This window comes from Haliotis asinina, chromosome 3, assembly GCF_037392515.1.
Source record: "Haliotis asinina isolate JCU_RB_2024 chromosome 3, JCU_Hal_asi_v2, whole genome shotgun sequence".
Lineage (NCBI taxonomy): Eukaryota > Metazoa > Mollusca > Gastropoda > Lepetellida > Haliotidae > Haliotis > Haliotis asinina.
In genome coordinates, this window is record NC_090282.1 from 61,231,789 (window position 1) to 61,254,143 (window position 22,355).

A 22,355-nucleotide genomic window follows, 5' to 3' on the forward strand; every position below is an offset into this window, starting at 1 on the left:
AGATTGTTCCTTCCTATATTTCCACTGTAGAAACACTGAACGACATTTAGCAATATGCTTCACACAAAGTGAGTGACGTCAACACTCCATGACAAGACAAAGCAAAGAAAATAGTGAACATATTTCATAGTTTATCATGTTTACAGTAATTATACAATTATACGTAAAGTTCTGTCTACAGGATCACACAATGTGTGATATTCACAATGCAGCATCAGATCTACCTATGTAATAACATAGCAACATTGATTCTGAACACTTCAAACTCAACTGGGCTTATTGTACTTATAAAAATAACTTGATACATACCGAAATGTAGAAATAACAACACCTGGCCACCCAACAACATACATCCTATATAAATGTGATGTTTCCTTAAAACAGCCAAAATGAAATTGACACATAAACATGACCAGCAAGGTGGAGTGAGTGACTATGTATGGTGTTATGCCTCTTTTTGTCCAGAAATACCAGGGCAGGAACCCAGAAAGGGGCTCACACATTGTGCTCATGTGGGGATTTGGACCTGGGCCTTAACAAGCCAATGTTTTAACCACAAAACTAGTAGGCGGCCCTGACCAAGATGGATGGACTCTTGGAGCTGTTGGAGCTGCAATGCTACACCAAGCTGTACCAAGATGCCTGTTGTGCTGGACCTTTCTGCTCCTTGTACCTGGGACCAGCTCCACCTGGAGAATGACTGAACATTGCATTGAGGAGGCTAAATGACCTTCTAGGTAAGTAATTTTTTGTAAATGAGCTAATGATGTGATCCTGCATCTTTCACAGGTTTACTAATAATGTATTTCACAGAGGCGACTTTAGTATTCTGTTTATTACTCGCCTACATTAACTCAGATATTGCCCTTCACTGTTATGACTCTCAGCTTTCTGTGAGTCAAGCAAGGTCTAATACTATTGTGACGAGATGTATTAGCAATGTGGTGTCGTAACTGTAAACCATTATACCCCCATATGTCTGATGGCATTACACAAATGTAATATTGCCATAACTATATTACACCTCAGTATCTTCCAAGGGTGAGTAATAAAATGTAGTCCACCTGACTAAACCCATACCAATCTGGATCCAGACAGTTTCTGAAAACATGAGCAAGGATTACACACTCCAGCGCAGCTATGACTTAGCATAACATCACTGCCACAGGCTAATTTGCATATCATGGGACCAGACTTTTCTCATGTTTGTAAACAAACGCGCAGATTCATAAATAGGCCGAGGCTGGCATAACGCAAGCGATTTGGTGAGGTTTCCATATTGTTTTACACTGTTATGTAAATATTCGACAAGTTTATGACATTGCGTATTAATATTTCAACCAGCTGCATCGTTTGCTCTCCATAAAGCTTTGATGACAGCACGTGGAGCTGTACAACCCATGTAAACAAAGGATCGCTGCGCGAATCGAAATAGTGTTACACGTTTTAGGATAGTTTCTCAGTGAAACTAAACCATTTTACAACGATGTTTAATTAGATGTGTAGACTCATAAAAAATACAGAAGTCAAGAAATTGTGTACATAATACTAAATGGACTGAGTAAGATGTGAGGAATCGTCACATCTTTCTGGCCTGTGGCAGAGATACTATGCTGGCTGGCTGCATGGAACTCTGGGTAGGAGAGTGCAAGGATTACACAGACTGCACAGAGATTCCCATCATGGTAGGTTCACACAAGCCACTGGGACAATAAAGTCACTATAGCACAACTAAAGAGCAACCATCATTACTGTACGATGGTTTTATGAAATCATGACAGTCATAGCTGGGAAACTGATTGACCACAATGAAAATCCATGTTGTAACAAGCAGAAGGCAAAGACAGTATGCATCACTATTTCCTCAGTTACAACCTCTTTCAACCTTGTTGCTACTTAGATCATTACTAATTAATTAATGGTGCCCATTAGTTCAAATTTAGAGGCTGATATATGTCTTTTCATTCATCCTGCGAGTCTTGGCGCTAGGTTCCCCTGCATCTGGTGGCTGAAACTGGTCATTCTGACTGTTGTGAAATCCAGGGATCCCTGATCCCAAACTGACAGCTTGATCTACAGGATGCTGTGCTGTATTGGAGGTCAAGGTCAAGTTGTGTGAACTGTGACCTTGATGTGTGTGAGTCTGTGAGTTGAGCACCTGGACCTGTGCAGTCTGCACCTCTGAGTGTGTCCCTTGCAGCTGCCCATGCCCACCCTGTGTCTGTACACCAGGAAGAGATACAGAAACCTGCATGTGTGGCTGAAGATGGGGCTGCTGTGGTGGCATCTGTAGCTGAGCCTGCTGTGTGGTGTGCACCAGAGGCTGATGGACTCCCTGTAAGGCTTGTGGAGCCTGCATTGATGGGTGGACTGCTGCCATGCCGATGCTACTCTGTCCATAACCCAAAGGCACTGTTTGTTGATACTGGACACTGTCCAGTGGTAACTCTCCAAACCGTTTGTGGGTGTAAGTCATTTCAGGTTGAACTGTTGGTGGAGGATTTGTCCAGTTTTGTGTCACAGGAGGATAAACCACTTGTTGATTAGGTAATGAGCTGGGGCTCGGTTGTAACACCTGTCCTGATTGGTCAACTACGGCTATAGTCTGCTGTGAAGTTCCTTCATCCAATATCTGCTGCTCTATCAGTTTCTGTACCACTCGTTCCCGACTGAAATCTTTGAGGGGTTGTGGATCCTGACTTGGCTTTGTTGTGGAAGGCTTAGGGGGAGAAACCTCAGGCCGGACTGAAAGTTTAGAACCTGATGATTTAAAATCCTTCACTTCACTCTCCTTGCCAGTCAAATCAGATGATGATCTGGACTCACTTTTCAATGATTTTTTATTTTCTGACACCTCTGTTTGTTCTTTGCTTCCATTATCACTTCCTTGTACTGAACCTTGGCCAGACCAACCTTTGATGTAACCTTTGTAATCCGGCAACAGTTCTTTGTCCAGAATCACATAGTTTGATATTTTGTTGCTTTTTGAGTGTTCTGAAGTCAATGTAACCACTGGACGTTCAAATTCTGGAATATCCACATTGAGAATCTTGCACACTCTGGTCATGACTTCATCCACATATGCCCATATTCTTAGCTTGGCATATTTATCATGTTTAGTGGGCTGAAGATTGATGATAGCTAGCTTGCCTCCACTACCCACGGTCATCATAGGTAGGTTCCCACTTGGGACAATCTGCAATGACGTGCCCAAGCACAAGCTGAGGTCTGCCTTCCTGCGACGAGAAACCAAAGTGACATTTACAGTCTCTATAAAATCAGATCTTTTTTGCATTACTGATCTACACTCTTTTGTGGGTCACTCATTACTGGTCATGCCAACTATCCAACCAAACACAGCATCACTTACCAGATTGCGAAGACACTGTTGCAGTGTGTTTTCTAATTATGCAACCATGAAAAAGACAAACCAGGGTATCTGAACAAAAGTTATGGACTGCACATCAAACTCTGCCAAAAGAATCCTCTATCTGTCACATCAATTAATACATGTTTAGCCAGCCCTAATGACAAGCAGTGGAGTTGGCCTAGAAATCCCATTCTATAAATGCTGAAGATATTTACTATCAGAGTCAGTCTAAGTAAACTTAGACTCAGTATTATTCGTTTCTCTGCTACAATGAGTCTAACAAATCCTAGTGTCAGCTGTTATCATTTGAGCGACCTATGACCATCCAATCAAAGGCACAACTGCTGAACGTATATAACGTATCAGACAACAGCTACTGTCCAGGGTTTGGCAGGACTTACAAATATTCCTCAGTTACTGACACCGATCTCTCAACAAACATAAAAACAGATATTTGACCTGCTATTATCACAGACTGTTTACTCACTGTAGAGGCTTGCTCCATGTGAATCACCCAGAAGCGATCATGCAGAAAAATAGCATTCAGAATTGATCGGGTACAAACTTTTCAAGTTAAGCTGTGTTCTCATTGGTCAATCTCAAGATTACCTGATGTGACCTCAAATTAGGGTTTGTTTGACTCAGTGAAGAAGTGTAACGAATAATACTGAGACTAAATTTACTCTGACTGTTATTAGAGTAACACAAGAATCAACTCTAAATGAGAGCAAGAAGAAAAGAACACAGTATCATTATACAATCTTAGTGATCTTACCACTGCAGTGGATCACACCACCCATTTTCATGCCTTAAAACAGATTTACAACACTAAGGATGTTTTGTACAATGCTATCCTGTTCTGGAAGTTATGTATAAGAAGTCATACAGTGTTGAACACTTGTGTACCTCTCAAACATCCTCTATATGTCCATGGCTCTCATTTCGATATGCTACCAGATCTAACAAGACCAATCAGATGATATAGACAATTATTTGGAGAGGGTTGCACAACACAAACATTTAGGAAGGGTATCATATATACAAAGATATAGAAACTTTTGACTGCTTACTTGGATTCTATCTCTGCCTGTTTGAGGTCCTGTTCAGGGAGTGAATCCTCCCAATCCAAGATGGTATCCGTCAGCTTACCTCTACACAGAAATTGAGAAACTTGAATGTTACCATCAAATCATTACATTGTAAGTTGTTCACTGGTTTTTGAGGGAGGCATGGGTTGTACCCTCAATGTTTGTTTATGTTCCCTGAGCATGAAGGGTGAGGGAAACATAAACAAACATTGAAGGTGCCTCGAGGGACCAGTGAGTGAGTGAGTGAGTTTAGTTTTACACCACTCCCAGCAATATTCCACCTATATGAGTCTGTAAATAATCAAGTCTGGACCAGACAATTCAGTAATCAACAACATGAGGATAGATCTGCGCAACTGGGAACTGATGACGTGTCAACCAAGTCAGCGAGCCTGACCACCCGATCCCATTACGAGTCGCCTTTTATGGCAAGCATGGGTTGGTGATGGTCTATTCTACCTCGGGACCTTGATGGGTCAAAAAGAAACTATACATGCTGTTTTGGAGTTTTGGACTAAGTGCTCATAACTGATTCAAACATGACATCATTGCTCAATTACAGTAAAATCATTACACTTCAGCCAACATGTGTGAATCAAATGATTTGACTCTTGCATCTTGCTGTTATTCCTCGTGGGTATTGTTATAGTAAAGTTGCTGCGATGTAAATTGTAGTTCCCCTTCTTTACATTCACATGGACTACATGTAGGGGCCACAAAATTTCCGAGTCCTGTGCTGGGATTCGAATGATGGACCTTCTGATCCGAAGTCGGATGCCTTGTCCACATGACCAAAGAAGTTAACCCCGTCAGCAAGCTGACAAGGTAAGAATGTCATCTTTGGGATGACTCCACGCCCTGCTACATACATTTGAACGTTTTGTTGAAATTTATTCATTGGAAAGAGTGTCAAAAGTTTTTGTAGCCACGACACAAGAAGAACAGATATTAAGTTCTCTCCCTTCCATTGATTTGTATTCGCATAACATCAGTAATTTCTGTACATCATTTAATTTTATTTTAGATAAAAATGTAACTACCATGAAGTACCACATGAATTGCTATTGGCAGCAGGGTGTATTGCAATGCACCTCGCTTGTACACGGGGCGCACTGAAAATAATAGAAGAGCACTCAGCCAATCAGACAGCAACATTAAATGTAAGATCAGTCTTACCAGGACAAGCAACAGTATTTGTTCTGTGGACCTATTTTGTAATTCATGGTAATGTATCAGTAATTATGTTTCAAGAGCCAAATTATGAAATCCATGCCACTTCCCACAACACATCTCTGCTTAGAAACTGAAGTATGACTAGCAATCAGACATGTTACTATTGGACATTAGAATACACAGTCCAACATGAAAGACTGGCTAAAGGGCTATATCACCGCCCTCAAGCATGGGGATGTTTATCTTCATTTACCTGCAGCGCCCCCTGGTTTTAGACTGGGTACAGCTCCTCCCAGTCAGCTTCAACCCCATGGTTGGCGTACAGGTGCTTAGTATGTACTGCAAACAATCGGGGATCAGATCATACAGACAGGTTACCATGGTAACTTTCAATACACTGTGAAACCTGTGGCAATATTAGTCAAACATCAATGATAACTTGGCAATTGAGTGGATATAGAACATCTTCAGAACACTTGACACATGCTGATTCGATCAATACATATGTGTTTTCAACTTTGTTTTGTTTATTTGTTGCTTGTTTAATGCCACAGTCAGCAATATTCCTACTGTATGGCTGTATTCTGGAAATAACTTAAACTTAACCACACAATACTGTGACTGGGACAATGTGCCTTGGTCTATGCAAAGGGGATATACACATACATCAACCAAACCAGCCAGACCAGTGCAGCCTATTACTATGTATTAGACCCCTTATACAACAAACATGGTTGATGGTTATCACTTCTAATCCCAATCTTCACAGGGAACATCAGGTACATAAAGCAAAAAACAAACAAGCTTCACCAACATCTTAAAATGATATATACTTGACGAAAATAGTTAGGGATGTATGTAAATTTTGAAATTATGAATAATGATCTATCTACTCATTGATGCACCGTTAAAGAATCAATCATAAAAATGCCAATCTCCACAACTTATTTTGTCCAGTATACTATCCATAGGTTCCGCAAACTCTGAGCATTGGTCCACTTCTTTAGTCAGGTCCATTACTGTTACAACTCATATTTACTATGTTAAACAGTGTAACACATGAAACCGGTTGAAAACCATGTGGCCCATCAAAGCTGCTTACCATGCCTAGTTCTCAGATGACATCTCTCTCTATGCAAGAGCCCCTCCATTCTCTTCCCACAGAGGTTACTTGTCATATCTTCCTATGAACCTCTTTTCTAACATGTCTCTTTCATGGTGCAAGTGTTCAAGATTCGTGAAAGCTTCCAGTTAGTTGTGGAATCAGTGATGTTGTTTCAAAAGAGATCACTCGCCAGGCCTTGGTAATATCCGTGTGCTTCAGGAAAACTAGAACCTCTTCACCAGCGTGATGCACAAATGTTTTTTCTAGACAGAGGTCAGTCATGTTAGGGAGCATCAATGCCGTCTCCATCACAATCGTTGACAACAGACATGCTAGCTATTGTGTGTCACAACAACACAAGTTCCCTACAGAGGAGGTATATTTGTGGTCTCATTTTTGCTTGTATTATAATCAAGTTGGATCTAAGTCAAAGTGACACATGTTCTGATTGGATGGTATGACAGGCGTTAATTAGTGTTGCGTTCTCTTGCTGGTAGGGGATTTGTTGATTTATTAAAACAGAGATTCATAAAAAGATATGACAAGTAATCTCTGTGGAAAGAGTATGGAGCCTGACTCCATCTGTGAGTCTGTGTCACATGACCCATACTGTCATTCTAAAAATAGCTTACCACTGTCACCAGCAAATGCTCTATCTGGCACTCAGATTGAGATTGAGTGAGTGAGTTTTCTTTCATGCCACTTTTTGCAACATTACTGGAATATCACTGGAGGGGACCCCTAATATTTGGTCACTCTAAGTGTACGCTTCAGTCTGAAGAGGTTTCATAACTAGGTCTAAGAAAATTCTCAGACTTAAAAGTAATTCTCGCATAATTCCAAATGTTTCTACACCTAGGAGTAACCATTAATCAATACAACACCTGTATATGATCATGGTGATAAAGAGATTGATTTAACTGACAAAGACAGAAAGAGGAGTGCCATGTAATTTTGTACAGTCACCTGAGTGCCACATTTATTACACTCTTCCACAAACATGTTCCCATGGAGTTCAGAGAGTCGATTAACAGGATACCCAGAGCGGATTTGTAGTCCATCCACATTCTGACTCACTGTGTACTTCAGTATATCTAAAGGAAAATATCAACAAATGTAAAGTTCAAACCACATGATCAAAACATGATTTGCTTCAAAAACAAAATACACTGCTGTCAAATCCTTGGTTTATGTATCTTGACATTGAGAACAGAAAAGTGCAGCCCAAACTGACTATTATTATTGTTCTTATTACAGCAATGTAGCTTTATAGATTTTCAGACTTTCTTTTAGAGATTTTCTTCTAAAATTTACTTATTTATTAGGGAAAGATGTGTCTCACTCTTTTTCTCCAAAGCAACAAGTGCCATGTGTGTAGTAGTGGGACGAGCTGACTCAAATGTCACATTAAAATGTGGTTGTTCACCTTTCTTCTCAAGGGTCCAAACACCTGGAATAAAGAGAACAGTACATAAAAAATAACTGACTAAATACAAGTGTCACAGAATCAGGCTGCCAACAAGTACAAGTCAGGTCTTGTGGTTAGGTATTCTGTCATTTATTTAACATTCTCACAGTTACAGAACATTGGAAGCAAAGTAAAAACTCAAATTCTTAATACCTTTGGGACCTCTGAAGTCTGGGATTCCAGCTGAAGTGCTAATACCAGCTCCTGTATGAGCAACAAAATGACGACTAGTCCTTATCATTTCAGCTAACTCTCTGATTTTGGATTCTAAGATGTCAGGTGGGTCATACTTCTCTGGCATCCCACACTTGCCCTTGTTGTCATACGGAGACAAGCCAGCAGCATAATTCACAGACATTGCCTAATGTAGTTTTTCCCACAAAATCTGAAACACAATTTAGCTTGGTTAAATTTTTTGTTCTATCCTTCAGGCAGCAATATTTAAACTACAACATGGTAGATTGCATATAATTTATACCAGGCAAGACAGATCAGTGACTGATATTATCAACATGCCACACCTTTGGTGTAAAATAACATTTCATCAGGATGGACCAGATCATCCATGATGGAGAAGATGAAATCAATAAGTCATCTCCACTGACACTACAGCTTTTAGATGAGACTGTTACTAACAATTCACACAATTAACTGTGTGCCTATTCAAGTTTGGCATCAAATACCTGATGAGGCTCAGAACTGAGACAGTGATATGTACTAATAAGACCAGTTGAAGGATCGTGTCATCAGTGTTATTTTAACCATGTGTTTGGTGGATGACAACTTCTTTATTATATCCCAAAGTGAGCTGAATTCCACCTTCTGGTGATTTCGATGATTACATTGCTTGTGCTATATCGGGGAAGTATGTGTGTGATCGGTGAGTACAAACAGTTTCATTGGTAGGGTGGATGCCCAGTTTCTGTTGTGAGATGACGTTTTATTGACAATTGAAATCGTGAAGTTAAGTTGTGTAAAGTGCAAATAAACATCAATATTATTTACCCTAGGTTGCTAATACCACTTCAGATGCAAAATCAATTATCCGTTTAACAAAAAATGGCAAGCGAAATTCAGCAAGATCAGTCATCTAATAGTTACAGGTTATGTATCAAATAGGAAGCCACGTGATCAAAACATTCTCTCCCAGTGTGGAGGGAAAAGCATGGCTCATTGGCAAAACCACATACAAAATACCAGGATGTGGCAAGTGGCTACAGTTTTGGATATACGATGTCATCAATATTATTTTTGGAGGAAACTTATGATATTTTTGTGTGAAATAGATGAATATATCTATATCACTCAACATCAATATGACGTGACTGATGTCCCCATAAACTCTTGTATCACAACAGAATAAGCAACTTTATCAACTTGGCACATCATAGCACATGTATGATAATGAAACTATCATCCATAAAATATCCTAACTGGTTTTTTTCAACTCATCAACTTCAAATCTAAACTGCCAGTCAAACAATACCTTCAGAATTATTGACTTAATCATATCCAATCTCCAACATTTTTGACCAAAAGAAACACCGTGTATATTGTATCAATGGTTTATTCGCAGTACTTTATGCGATTGTCATCCTGGCATAGACAGTATAATTCTAATGTGTTAGTTGTAAAGAAAACTCATACAATCAGCACCCAACCAGATCGTTTGTGCTCATGATAGAAACCTATCCTTCACCGCCCATTGAAACGCCTGGGGTAAGTTCAAACTACAGAAATACTTACTGCAAATGTGATAAATAGTATTGCTAAAGGCTTCCTAATTACTGCAAGCAGAAACACCTACGAAACGATGCCCTTTAAGAACTACCGTCGCTAATCTAGAACAATACAGAGAAACATCTCGGAAGTTTCACGCGTTGGACGCGCGTATCGCAAACTCTGCTTCGATGCACTATCGTCATACAATAGAAGGGACACCGTACAGGGGGCGTCGCTACTTTACTGTTAGGAGTTCCTGCAAGAAGAAAACTTCCGGTTCCAAATTACATAGTGTGGCGTGAGACACCGGGACCTAGCACAATGTCTCGCAGTAAAAATGATTTATGCGCTCGCATATTGAAAGACCTGTATGGAGAACTTCCTTACAAAATAGGAAAATATCTTATGGCCAAGGGAGCGTGCCCTCTCCGTTTAATAACGACAGACACTAAAATTCCTCACAACAGTGTAAGTGAACCTAACAAAATCGGAGACACTGATGCAAGAAGAGCCATGTGACTATTCATCTCATGGCAATTGAAGCAACTCTAGATTTCCATAGGTTCAGAAGTAGACTTATCACCGTGGCTCCTTGTTCAGCTAGCTTGTTTAGCTAGCTGAACTACGTGGCTCCCTTTTACTTAAGTGTTAATTAAGCCTCGATATTGGGTAACAATTCTAGGTGGTTCTCACTGTGCTTTTGGTTTGTCAACTCTTTAACAATGGACAGGCAGATTTGACCAAAACTTCTAAGAACTGTATTGACAAAAGTACAAGAATCCGCACTCGCACTTGCTCAATAAAGAAGTTGTTATCCATAACAATTTGTCCTATTAGGGTTAGGTTTGGTTAACCTAAGCCAAACGTCTTCACGATAAGTTGCGGTGCTGTATTCTAAAGGTTCACCCTATCAGGAAGTGAAAATTTTATTTAGCAAGTACATTTGTAACTGGAAGGTTACCATGATTAGTGGTGCTCCAAAGTTATATTAAAATCATAAAACATGTCACGAGGTGAAAATGAGCTGTCTCATAAATATTTCCTTGTATTTAACAGCACCCTGCCATCTGAAAGCATACAATCTGATGCAGAGACCATATAACCATATATGACCTCTGTCTGATGATACAGATGTTATAACATTTTCAAGTATTAAAGAATTATAGATATTGAATTTTGTTAAGTTCACAGCATCCACATTCAATTCTGTTATATCTGCATTTTTTTATATCCTGATACATGGTTACTAACCAACTGTTTGTGGATTAATGTACGCACACCTATACAAATTGACTAAACCTGTGGAAAGATAATGATTCAGAGTTGTTGTGATTTGTATGTTTTCTCTCCAGGTGAAGAGAGTGTTGTGGGTGCTGAGTCATCAAAATATAGTTCACTTTGAGCAAAACAAGAAATCTGTCATTGAATATGGTATCTCCTGTGATAGAATTTTGTGGCACGTTAGATACCCTAAGTACATATACTGTGCAAAGACTCTGTACGGAGACGCTGCGGAACTCATGGTGGAGGAACTACTACAGGGAGGTCAAGGTCTCATGAGTGGTGTTGTTTCCAAGGTCACAGAGCGTCTCAATGAAGCACTGGAAGCATCAGGTGTGTGCAGACATTTGTTTTATTGGGTTTATATCAATTTGATCATGAGGTGTAGCTGTTAGTTTGGCCTGATGGTTATTTAATGCCACACTCCATCAGTATTCCAATTTCCATCTGTATGACAGTGGCTTGTGATTAATCTAGTCTGGAACAGGCAATCCAGCTCCTAAACAGGGTGCTCTAAATCAGTTCTAATTTGGAATCTCCATTGGAATAACTGTTACTACAGAAGTATTTTTTTCACTTTGGATGATTAATGAAAGCGTCAGAGTTTAGATGGAATATTCTGAGGACTTGGCTCAGCAAAATGGTTTGATTCAAGTCATTCTGTTTTTAACCACTCACTTCAAATTTCACATACATGACCTCCATATATATTATTTAATAATGACAATCCAACACCTCTTGACATTATATCACTCACTTCGTTGTTGAAAAAGAGCAACAGACTATGGATCCTAGTCCCCAGTAAGCAGGTTTTTCAAAGCAATATCTGCCTCTGTGGTGTCGTGGGTAGAGCATCCACCCAAAGAGAGGAAGATTGTGGGTTAGATATCCAACCATGTCATACCAAAAGATGTTAAAATATGGTACTTTTTGTTCCCTGCCTGGGTAAAACAAGGAATGGTTGGCTCGGAGTTAGTGCAATGTGTCATGCGTAGCTGCAACAAGGCATCTCAGTGAGCTAGCACTATAAACCAACAACAGGCTGTTTTTCTAATGTAATGTGACAGCCCATAGTCACATATCAGGGACACAGATGTGTGCAGCTTGTTTTACTAACTTATAGTGAGAACGCACACATTTGCAGGAACAAGTGTTAACATTTTGATAAATACATGTCTTATGTTGTCAGGTGGAACCCTTGGATACATTAACATAATAATTGATTAATCTGGCCACTCCTTATAGTGGGGTAATCATCATGATGAAAATGTTGATTTTTTGCTTGTCTCTGTTCATTGTTTCTGTGTCACAGGATTTCTTGCATATTGATGCAGTTAAACTAATACATGGTTCAGACTGTTCTAAGCAGAATTCAGTCATGATTGTTTTCTTTTCTTCATATTTGTGTTTAATATTTATGTCTTATGTCTACAGGTCATCCTAAAATCAACATGTCTCTAGTTAAGGACAAGTTTTCAAGTTTGGTGAGAACTCACTTTTTGCACAGAAGCTTGGAGCCTGTGAAAGATGATAATGACAGAGTTATCTCCCTTCAGTCACCACAGAACAGAGAGGAAATGTTCCAAACCCCGACAGATGCCGATGGTTAGTATGTCCTACAATCCCTGATACTTATGTTTTGCTGTTATCTTGCCATTACAGAAATTGTAATTGAAGAATGATGTAGATTTTCCTCATGTCGTGTGCCAGAAGGGATTCTTTTCAGTTTAAAAGGAATTGTTTTCTTCTGTCAAAAATAATTAATGTTATTACTTTCACACATTTCCATTAATACATGGCATTATTGGTGACATGAATATAAGAAATGGCTGTGCAATTTCAGGTCCCAAGAGGAAGCGGTCAGTTGATGACCACTCTAACCCAACCAAGAAACTCAGAACTGAAGAAGGAGAAAAAGAGGTCATTTCGTTGATAATTTTAATTGATTATTCCAATTATATACCGAGAATTCAATTTTTTTTAAAGTATCTAACCTCTGAAGGACATGGTGAGATGAAATTACATTTTAATTCCGCTCTCCAGAGTCCAATAGCCATCAGCTGCTTGAATATTAGTTTGTGTTCTTTAACTTCATAAGTTTACACCTCAGTATTCTGGGTCTGATACCACAACCTCAGTGTCAATGCTGAGTGTGAGGCAACTTAGAAATCTGCACATTTTACTTAATTTTTCACTTTTTGCCCAGAAGAAGTGTGTGTTGCCCAGACAAACTGTGCTTAATAATAATATGAATTTTTCAAGCATGCCTTTCTGGATTTCATATCCTGCTCATTTCACACATAAGGATGCTCAAAGCACACTGTCTGATTATTGTTACCCACGGTAACCCAAGCTGCCTGTGAGGCGCTAGAAGGTTAACAGTCACATGACTTATCCTACCAGGTACCCATTTTCTGCTGGGTGAACAGTGGAAGTTTTCAGACAAACTCCCTTGCCTAAGGTGAGACCACATGTATCACATGAGCTTCTTGGCGGGGTAGGACTGAAGTGCTAGAAACTCTCAGCAGTCAAGCTGTCACACACAATCACCCATTCAAGGACTGTCGGTGCATAAAAGTTGCTTAACTTCAACTGATTTGTGACCTGAGCTCTATGCACAGTACCACACACCACAGTAATTCATCCTGTTGTGACCAGTGAAGATCTGGTTAAGAACTGGTCTTTAGTAACCCGTGCTTGTTATAAGAGATGACAAATAAGCATCCTAACCGAAGGCACATGACTGTTAGCAGACATGCCAAGACCAACTGTGATAGAATGTATTGTTTTTGTCAAGTTTTTCAATGAAGAGTGTTTTCTGAAAAAGTGTGAATGATAACAGAGGCATTGACTAATTACAGGTTCCATTTGACGATGGTCTGTACTGGCAGGTGAACTTCGACCGCTTCCACCAGCACTTCCGGGACCAGGCTATCATTGATGCTGTTTGTAACAAGATAGACAAGGTTTGGGGATCGGATTACGTTCAATACAAACTTCAAACAGATGAAACAATTCTCTGTCTCCCAAATTCTACTGTTCTTTTATCTGTTACATATTACTAAGAGTACGACGTCTGTGCAGTTAAATACATTAGCAGAGCCAGGATTTTTATGTCTTTGGTTTAAATCCCTTATCTGTCCTGATTGTAATCCTAGGACCATGTTTTTGTAGGTGTTTCAGTGGTGTAGATCTGTTGTAGATTTTATCCCATGTTGTAATGAATGTACTGAAATATTGTTGAAAGCATCCCTATTTATCTAGAACATTGTGTATCCATCTTCTTCAGATAAACTCCCCAGACCACTCAAGACTGGTTTCATTCTAGAACTGACGTTCCCATTGACTTGTCTTTTGTCAATGTCGTCACAAATTATTCCCCCACTGAAATGTTAGACCAGACCATCAGGCTGACAGACACCGTTGATGTGTTGATGCTAGTCATGTTTGTCATGTGATTATCTGATCAAGACTTGATTATTTACACACTGGAGATAATTCCACATATCCTAGAAGAATTTTTCTTTGGGGTTTTGGGCAGGCTGTTCTGATACCGAATATGAACCCATTATTTATTGTCATGAATATGGAAATACATTGACTTCTACTATTTTCAGAAAGCTGGTGAGATTGTACGCACCATGCTTCGTCTCAGTGAAGTAAGGACAGAGCAGTCAGCCCCTGTTACAATGCCGATGTCGATCAATGAGGTAATGATGAACTGAGAGAATTTCATTGTATCAGGGTCCTGCCTTTTTGTATTAAGCCGTGAATTAATGCTCCCAATCTCATATTTCAGATTTCCCAAGCTCTGCCCAAAGACCAGGGAATGACCTTGCGAGTTCTGGAACAGTACCTGTCCATTATTGCTGATGATTCTGTATGTGTGCACTTATAACCCATTCATGTTTGTAGGAAATAAAAAAAGGTATGATTGTCCTTGGAAAGAATGTTTAAAGCTGATGTCCCCCAAAGATATTTTGTGACAAATGCTGGGGATTTTCATCTTGATCCTGTGATTTGTGCTGTTTCTGCCTATGAAAGAGAACACTGAAGAATGCCAAGTGAATTTGTTTACAATGAAACCTCATCAGTGCTCACCTTCTGAGTCTTTAAAGTTCTGTGTTAAACTGAAATTATGTTTTGGAACATAGTAGATATCATCAGAAAGGTCGAACTACAGACCCATGATTTAGTCAACAAATTTTCGACACACAGTGTGTGCAATACCATACAGATTCACTGTAGTTGTCTTAAAGATACATGCAAGTATTCACCATCATTGTCATGATGAATTTGATTTTGAGCATGTTACAGATGCTGGTTTGTAGACACATGACTGCTAGTAGCTCCTATGAAGTTCCATGTTTGTTTCAGTGTGACTTCGTCAGCAAAGTGGGAGACAGTGGAGGGGGAATGTATGTTGTCAGTATCCTTCCCTTGTTGCCATAGTTACAGAAAGCGTTAATCACTTAACAGGGCTGTAACCAAAAACAGCCTGGGCTTACACATGATTGTTGATAAAAAGGTTAGACAAACCCACAATGCTTTCTAAATATAAAGGTTTCCAACTTGTTGGTCTCGAAAACATTGGCTTGCTACGCACCTGCTTATCCTTCATGAATTACCTTCATTGTTACAGATCCTGTACTTATTACCATCATTTTATATGACAAATGAGTAATATACACAAAATAAGGCACAAAGAGACATATCAATTCTCTTACCATAATGATAAGGATGCTCAACTGATAATTGACATCAGTCTGACACCTTGAATTAAGTGTCAGCTACTTGAGACAGTTTTTAGAAGAGAATCCACAGTGTCTTTGACATAGCTGATCCTCTTTGGCAATATCAAAATTCTGTGTAATAAATGGTTTGAAAATTGAGTACATGTATCAGATGGTCTTTCAAATGATTTGTCAGTTCATAGTTGGCAATTCTGATACTTGTGTAAAGTTAGTTATAAATGTTATGATCACAAGTACAATGACCCATCACTGAAGCATGCAAGCCTTAACCTATTGCAAGACATCTTCAAGTCTCTCACAGCTCTCTGCAAGGCACACATTGAATCTGTGGTGCAGGAAAGGTGAGACCAGTAGTTTTCCCCTGGGGTTTGATGTCACCTTCTTCACTCAAAAGGGGTTGTCTAGTGGTTAAAGCACTCACTTATCATGTTAAAGATCCGGGGCTGATTTCACTCATGGGCATAATGTATTGAGCCCATTCCTGGTGTACCCAGTCATGATATTGCTAAAAGTGCCTCAAGACTAAACTCTCTATCACTTCCCTTCATATCATATTTGTATTTTGTTCACTTGTATGTTGAGTTATCATCTTCAGTCAGAAATAGAGCTTTACGTTTATAAGTCTTGTTTGAGTTTCGCCTTGTCCTTGAGGGGAACAAATGGAATTGACTACAACAAAACATCAGTTGATAACGTATGTGAATGAACGGAAATGATAAGCAGTACCATGAATAAGCTATGTAGCTCATACTATTGTCAATATGGTGTCTCACATTCATCTGTAGGTTTGGATCCAAGTGTTTGAGACTGTTTAGAGTTCTCCTCCTGAAGAAACATGTGGAGCAGAAGCAGGTGAAAATACCTTCAACTTCTGTATCTGTACCTCTTCCTAATAGTGAATATCCCTGACATGTTTCTGATCGGTTTGTAAAGTACTGGACGAGTCAAGTACAGTCGTGCCCCGTTTATCCGAACACTTGTGTTTTCATTGAAATTGTCCGGATAAGCGAATTTTCGGATATCTGTATCACGGGCCATATGTATAAGAAACGTACAAAGAAATGAACATAGTAGGCATCAGACACAATCTTTATTGATTACGGTACACATACACAAATATCAGTGCATACAATGTCTCATACCTGTTCATGCAGTTTTGCTCGCTTGAAGAAATCAGTCATAGCCTTTTGCACTGGCTGTGTAGAAAAGCGAGAGGACTTTGTCAGTCAGTTTGTCACTGTCGACATTCACAAGATCATAGGCAGTAGCAGTCACAGTTGCAACTTGTGCACAGGATTGTAGTACATTGCGATGTTCCGACAAGGCCATGTCTACTTGTGGGTCCTCTTCTCACGCTTCAAAGACTGCTGACTTCTTTGTTTCGGCACTCTGTAATCGCGTGTGTAAACATACAGGTGCTCAGCCATCCGCATATACGAGACAAAAATCCACATAATTTAGTGTTTTGTCTATGAAAATGACCGTACAGTTACGGAAACCGGATATGTGAGTAATTTTACAACGTTGTGAATTAGTTTTAAGGAATTTTCGTTCGGAAAGTGAGTTTTCCGGATATCTGAGGTTCGGATAAATGGGACACGACTGTAATTAGCAATTGGTTGTGTGATAGCTATGATGGGGCAAGTCAAAACTGACTTAAGAGTGACCATCCAAAGACTGTCTGTTGTTGGTAGCCATTGTGACTAAACAGTAATCACTGCAGTCAGTTCTGGGTACTGGGTTTTGCTCAGTCCTTGAATAATACGTGTAGAAATTTGGAATGGGTAGAGTGTTACTCCTAGTAAACCATGTCAGTTTTGAACCACAATTCTCTTTGGGCAACAGTGCCACTGCTGGGCTATCATTCAGCACTACAGTGGTAGGAACTGTACAGTACCTGTAGTATAACCATTAAGCTTCAAAATGGTTATGGTTATGGTTATCTGTCACAATTTCTTAGGAATTTGCCAGATTCATGAAGGCCAGATAACCCCTAATTATGTGTTTTGAGTTGGCTGTTCTGTGTATTTTTCATTGGCAATCTCAGAAAAAGTGTTTCAGAAAGACATATGAAACTGGCAATACTTCTAAGTCAGCCTATTGTTAGGATGATGTAATGTTTCCTTATGGGACATCAAGAATGATGGATTACTGGTACATGTATATCAGAATTTACTGTTCTCAAACAAGGTATCAGTGTAAGGTTGTAATGTTGTATCAACTGACAATCAACTCAGAGAACAAATAAAGTGCATATTTGCAAACATGTTATATTTCAGGCTATTTGCACCCTGAAAGTTGTATGTAAGGATGTTGTTCAGATCGAATCCATATGACTTCAGATTGAGGAGTGTGCCATGATCCCTGCCAAGGAAGCCAAGGAGCTGTTGTACAGCATGTTTGCTGAGAATTTTGTGTCCATCACTGTAAGGGCTGCCCTCGGCATGCTTGTCACACACAAGCAAGAATCTACCACTAAAGGAAAAAAACTATTGATTAACAGTTGGAATTGTTTTTCCGTTTACTTTTGATAGATACAAGACTTAATGCTCAAGCACTAACATCAAATCACTTTCTTGTCACTAAATGACTGCTGGTCTATATCCCATATCTTAGTGATATTTAATATAACTGTTGATGAATTGTATTGGTGAAAAGGTTTTACTAGTGGACTAGTGAGTTGTTACTCTTAAGTATATGATTATTTTCCAGGTTCTTATTATTTCTTACAGCTTTTTGAATAAGTCAGGTTTGATTTTGTCACTTTATGCCTGGATAGTGTTGTAGTTAAGTTAAACTTGTAACTTAAGTATCCAAAATGTGAAAACAAAGAGGGAAATTTTGTCTTATATAAACTAACTCGTTTATGTACCATAGTGAATATAAATGCTTCACCTTTTACTGTGAGAGAAGGGAGGTTTTTGAGCAAGTATGTTTTTATTTGATCAGGAGATCTCCAAAACCCCTGACCATGCCCCATCCAGGACATTCTACCTGTTCAAGGTGGACATTGACCAGGTGGCTCGCATGTTGTTGGAGAGATGCTACAAGGTTCGTATGAGACAAACGGTGAGGTAAACCTGGGCCTAAAGGTTCATAATGAGGTAGACACAAGATGAATAGTGCAGTACTCTTTGACCATAAGATAAATAGGAAGTTAGACTTGTGAACAAGATGAACTGTATAATAGACAATGACAACAAGTTGGGTGGTTGGGTAGGCATGGGCCATGCACAAAGATGAACAGTTGAGCTTCTAGTAGTCAAATGTGAAGTGGTCATTTTTGTTGTTAGTATTTTATAAATAGTAGAGAGAATTTGTTGTCTTCAAATTTCATATCAGTAACATGCTGCAGCACTATTTCAGGCCCTGGCAAATGCAATGATGAGAAGAGAAATGGAGGTTGCTGATCACAAGTAAGAAGTGATGTTTGTGTGTTGTGATTATTACATTATCCTTACTTTTATAACAGAAGGTTGTTTTCCTTGGGCAACATTGATAGCGGTGGGATACCCTAGTGGTTAAAGTGTCTGATTGTCATGCCAAAGACTCTGGTTCGATTCCCCACATGGGTACAATGTGTGAAGCAGGTTTTTGGTGCCATGATATTGCAGGAATAGTGCTAAAACGGCGTAAAACCATGTTCACTCATGAACTGATTTGTACAACTTGTGTACTGATCTCTGGCCCTTTGACAGTTGTTTTGTCAGTTGTCATAACACACTCAACCTTGTGTCCATCATATATCTGTCGATATGTTGCTGAAAACACTGATGCTACGTCTGGTTCAAACTTGATTGTGTACAGGCCATCACCTAATTGGCAACTGTGCGAAAACCATTACCCACTACTTTTGTCTACCACTCACAAACTGTTGTGCACCACCCATCCACATCAACCACTGTTCTCCAACACCAACTAAATGTTGTACACCGACCTATCCAGTGTTGTCCACCACCCACTGTTGTACATCACCCACCTACAAAGTGTTGTGTATTACCCACCCACTGTGGTGCCGTCGTAAGAGGCAACGGGTGGTCAGGCTTGCTGACTTGGTTGACACGTCATCAGTTCCCCATTGTGAAGATCGATGCTCATGTCATTGATCACTGGATTGTCTGACTCGATTATTTACAGACCGCCACCATATAGCTGGAATATTGCTGAGTGCGGCGTAAAGCTCACTCACTCACTCACTGTGGTGCACCAGCCCCCCACTGTTGTGCATTGTTCATTTACTGTTGTGCAGACGTCTGCTGGACAAGCAAGAGCGTGTGGAGGCCATCATTGCATCACTGGAGCAGGAGGGTGGAGAGGCAGCCCAGAAAGAAGAGATTGAACAGATGATCACACCACCTGAGCGGGCCCAGCTTGATAAAGTCAAGAGAACTGTCAACATGTATGTAGATCCATTACTACATAAACATGTTCCACAGAGTTCTGCACAGTCTCAGTTACTGTTAGTATGTTAGTCACTGATAATATGGCCAAGGAGTTTAGCAGCATCTACTGTTTTACTAAAAATGTACTCTAATTTTGAAAACTAGTTTATATAGGCAAGAAAAGGACTTGATTCAGATTAGTGTATGAAATAAGGCACATCCGACTATCCAAGACGGTGTGGTAAAAGCCTTGGATAACATCCCTACATCTGAGTAATATTGTCTGCTCTGGTTAAATCCATTTGGGGCTGGTAACATTTTGAAGCCCTGATATTTGCCTTTTTCATACACTGTTCAGGCTGTGATTTCTTGAAACAAACTGAAGTCTGAGTTTTGACCTATGTGAGAGTTTGTACAAGAATTTGAGAAAACATAGGAAAATGCGTTTCCCAGAATGTACTGAAATCAGGGATTTACAGGACACAAATTCCTGTATCCTATACGCATAAAAATTGACATGGATGCAACTAAATAGGTTAACCCATCCATAGGGATGCAGAAAAATTTGAAATACTTTTTACAAAATGTTGATCAAGTAACAATAGGTTTTCACTGAATTTGCTACTAGCTGCATTATATCACTTGCAGTTTCATTACTGTGATGATCATGATACACAATACAATAACAGTAAATGAATTGTAACATATAACTTAGTATTAATGATAATATTTAAGTGTCGGAGACCCCTATCTTGTTGTCCAGGGACCCTCAAATAGAGTACACAAGGTAAACCCCTTTGAAATTGATATTAAACAAAACAGTTGAAAATTTCAGTTTGGTGGGTAGAATACTTATGTTTGTGTGGGCTTTTGTTTTTTATAAATACAGCTGAGTTAAAAATTCAGCCTTGAAATTCAGTTTGAAATTTGAGTAAAAACTTAATTTTGTTTCAAGAAAACAGGGTTAGATGCTTCATTTTGAAGACAAAAGAATAAAAGGAAGTGTGTCTGGAATAGCATTAACATTCTGGGATTCTGGGATTCTGGGATTCTGGGTTAACTGTGGTCCCCAGTAACTTAAGCTCGGTGGAAGAGATGACTCAGCAGCATGTAACTCAGATACAAGACAATGTGTGGAATTATGGTACTGGCATCATGGCACAAGGATGGCTTCAATGTTTTTTCATTTGTCTCATTATATACCTATGTCATAGCTTGAGATGAGTGTATGGCTTTTTGGGGGTGCTTACACTGAACATTGTTGAACTCGTCCTGCATTTAACTTTAAATGTTGATTGTTACATTGTATGTATTCAATGACACAGGTATCTAATAGCTGCTACATTTAACGTTAGAACATTTATGTAAAGCACTCACCATGAGCGTAACTCGGGCAGCAGACCATAAAAACTAGTCTACCATTACATGAAGGAAATGCTGCAGTATTAAAATGTTAAAGTCAGTCTGAAGGCCTGGTGGATCAATGTGAGGTCAGTGTTGATATGGGGCGGTTGGGGGTATCCTAGTAGTTAAAGCAATCGTTCATCAAGCCAAAGACCCCAGTTCAAATCCTCACATAAGTACAATGTGTGAAGCCCATTTCTGGTATCCCCTGCAATGATAGTGCTGGAATATTGCTAAAAGTGGGGTAAACACCAACTTAACTGACTCAGTAAGTGTCAGTGTTTGTTTCAGGCTGGATAGCTGTGAAGTTCAGCTGGACAACACAATGTTTCTCCTGGAGACCTATTTGGAATACACCAAGATACCTCTACCTGTCATGAAGAAAAAACAAGCCCTCTAGGACCCACAGTAAATACATTCATTAAACACACTGTAATATACCGCGATGTGTTGTTGTCTGTGTAAGTAAAACTGCATAACCAAAGTGGATAGTACATGCATGTCTCACTTGTCAGTGTCAAAGACAACATATGGTACTCCGGTGTTTACATTTTCGACAGTGGGATTGTGTGGTCAGGTTCGATCGTAAAACTCGCTCACTCACCCTG

At 39.5% G+C, this 22,355-nt stretch overlaps 2 protein-coding genes across 2 annotated transcripts; one reads left to right on the top strand and one right to left on the bottom strand.

Moving 5' to 3' along the window:
• Positions 1-108: 108 nt before the first annotated feature.
• LOC137278278 (uncharacterized) lies at positions 109-10,139 on the bottom strand. The gene is made up of 7 exons (XM_067810518.1): positions 9,951-10,139; positions 8,358-8,589; positions 8,079-8,186; positions 7,703-7,830; positions 5,885-5,970; positions 4,441-4,521; positions 109-3,236 (listed from the first exon to the last, which is right to left on the bottom strand). The coding sequence occupies exons 2-7, from the start codon at positions 8,560-8,562 to the stop codon at positions 1,940-1,942; spliced, it is 1,905 nt and encodes a 634-aa protein (XP_067666619.1). The 5' UTR covers positions 8,563-8,589; positions 9,951-10,139; the 3' UTR covers positions 109-1,939.
• LOC137278279 (DNA-directed RNA polymerase III subunit RPC3-like) lies at positions 10,138-22,188 on the top strand. Its single transcript, XM_067810519.1, has 15 exons — positions 10,138-10,394; positions 11,279-11,540; positions 12,642-12,812; positions 13,051-13,127; positions 14,069-14,173; positions 14,825-14,917; positions 15,007-15,087; positions 15,585-15,636; positions 16,242-16,302; positions 16,747-16,813; positions 18,304-18,387; positions 18,911-19,012; positions 19,328-19,377; positions 20,211-20,360; positions 22,039-22,188. The coding sequence occupies exons 1-15, from the start codon at positions 10,248-10,250 to the stop codon at positions 22,145-22,147; spliced, it is 1,611 nt and encodes a 536-aa protein (XP_067666620.1). The 5' UTR covers positions 10,138-10,247; the 3' UTR covers positions 22,148-22,188.
• The last annotated feature ends 167 nt before the right edge of the window (positions 22,189-22,355 follow it).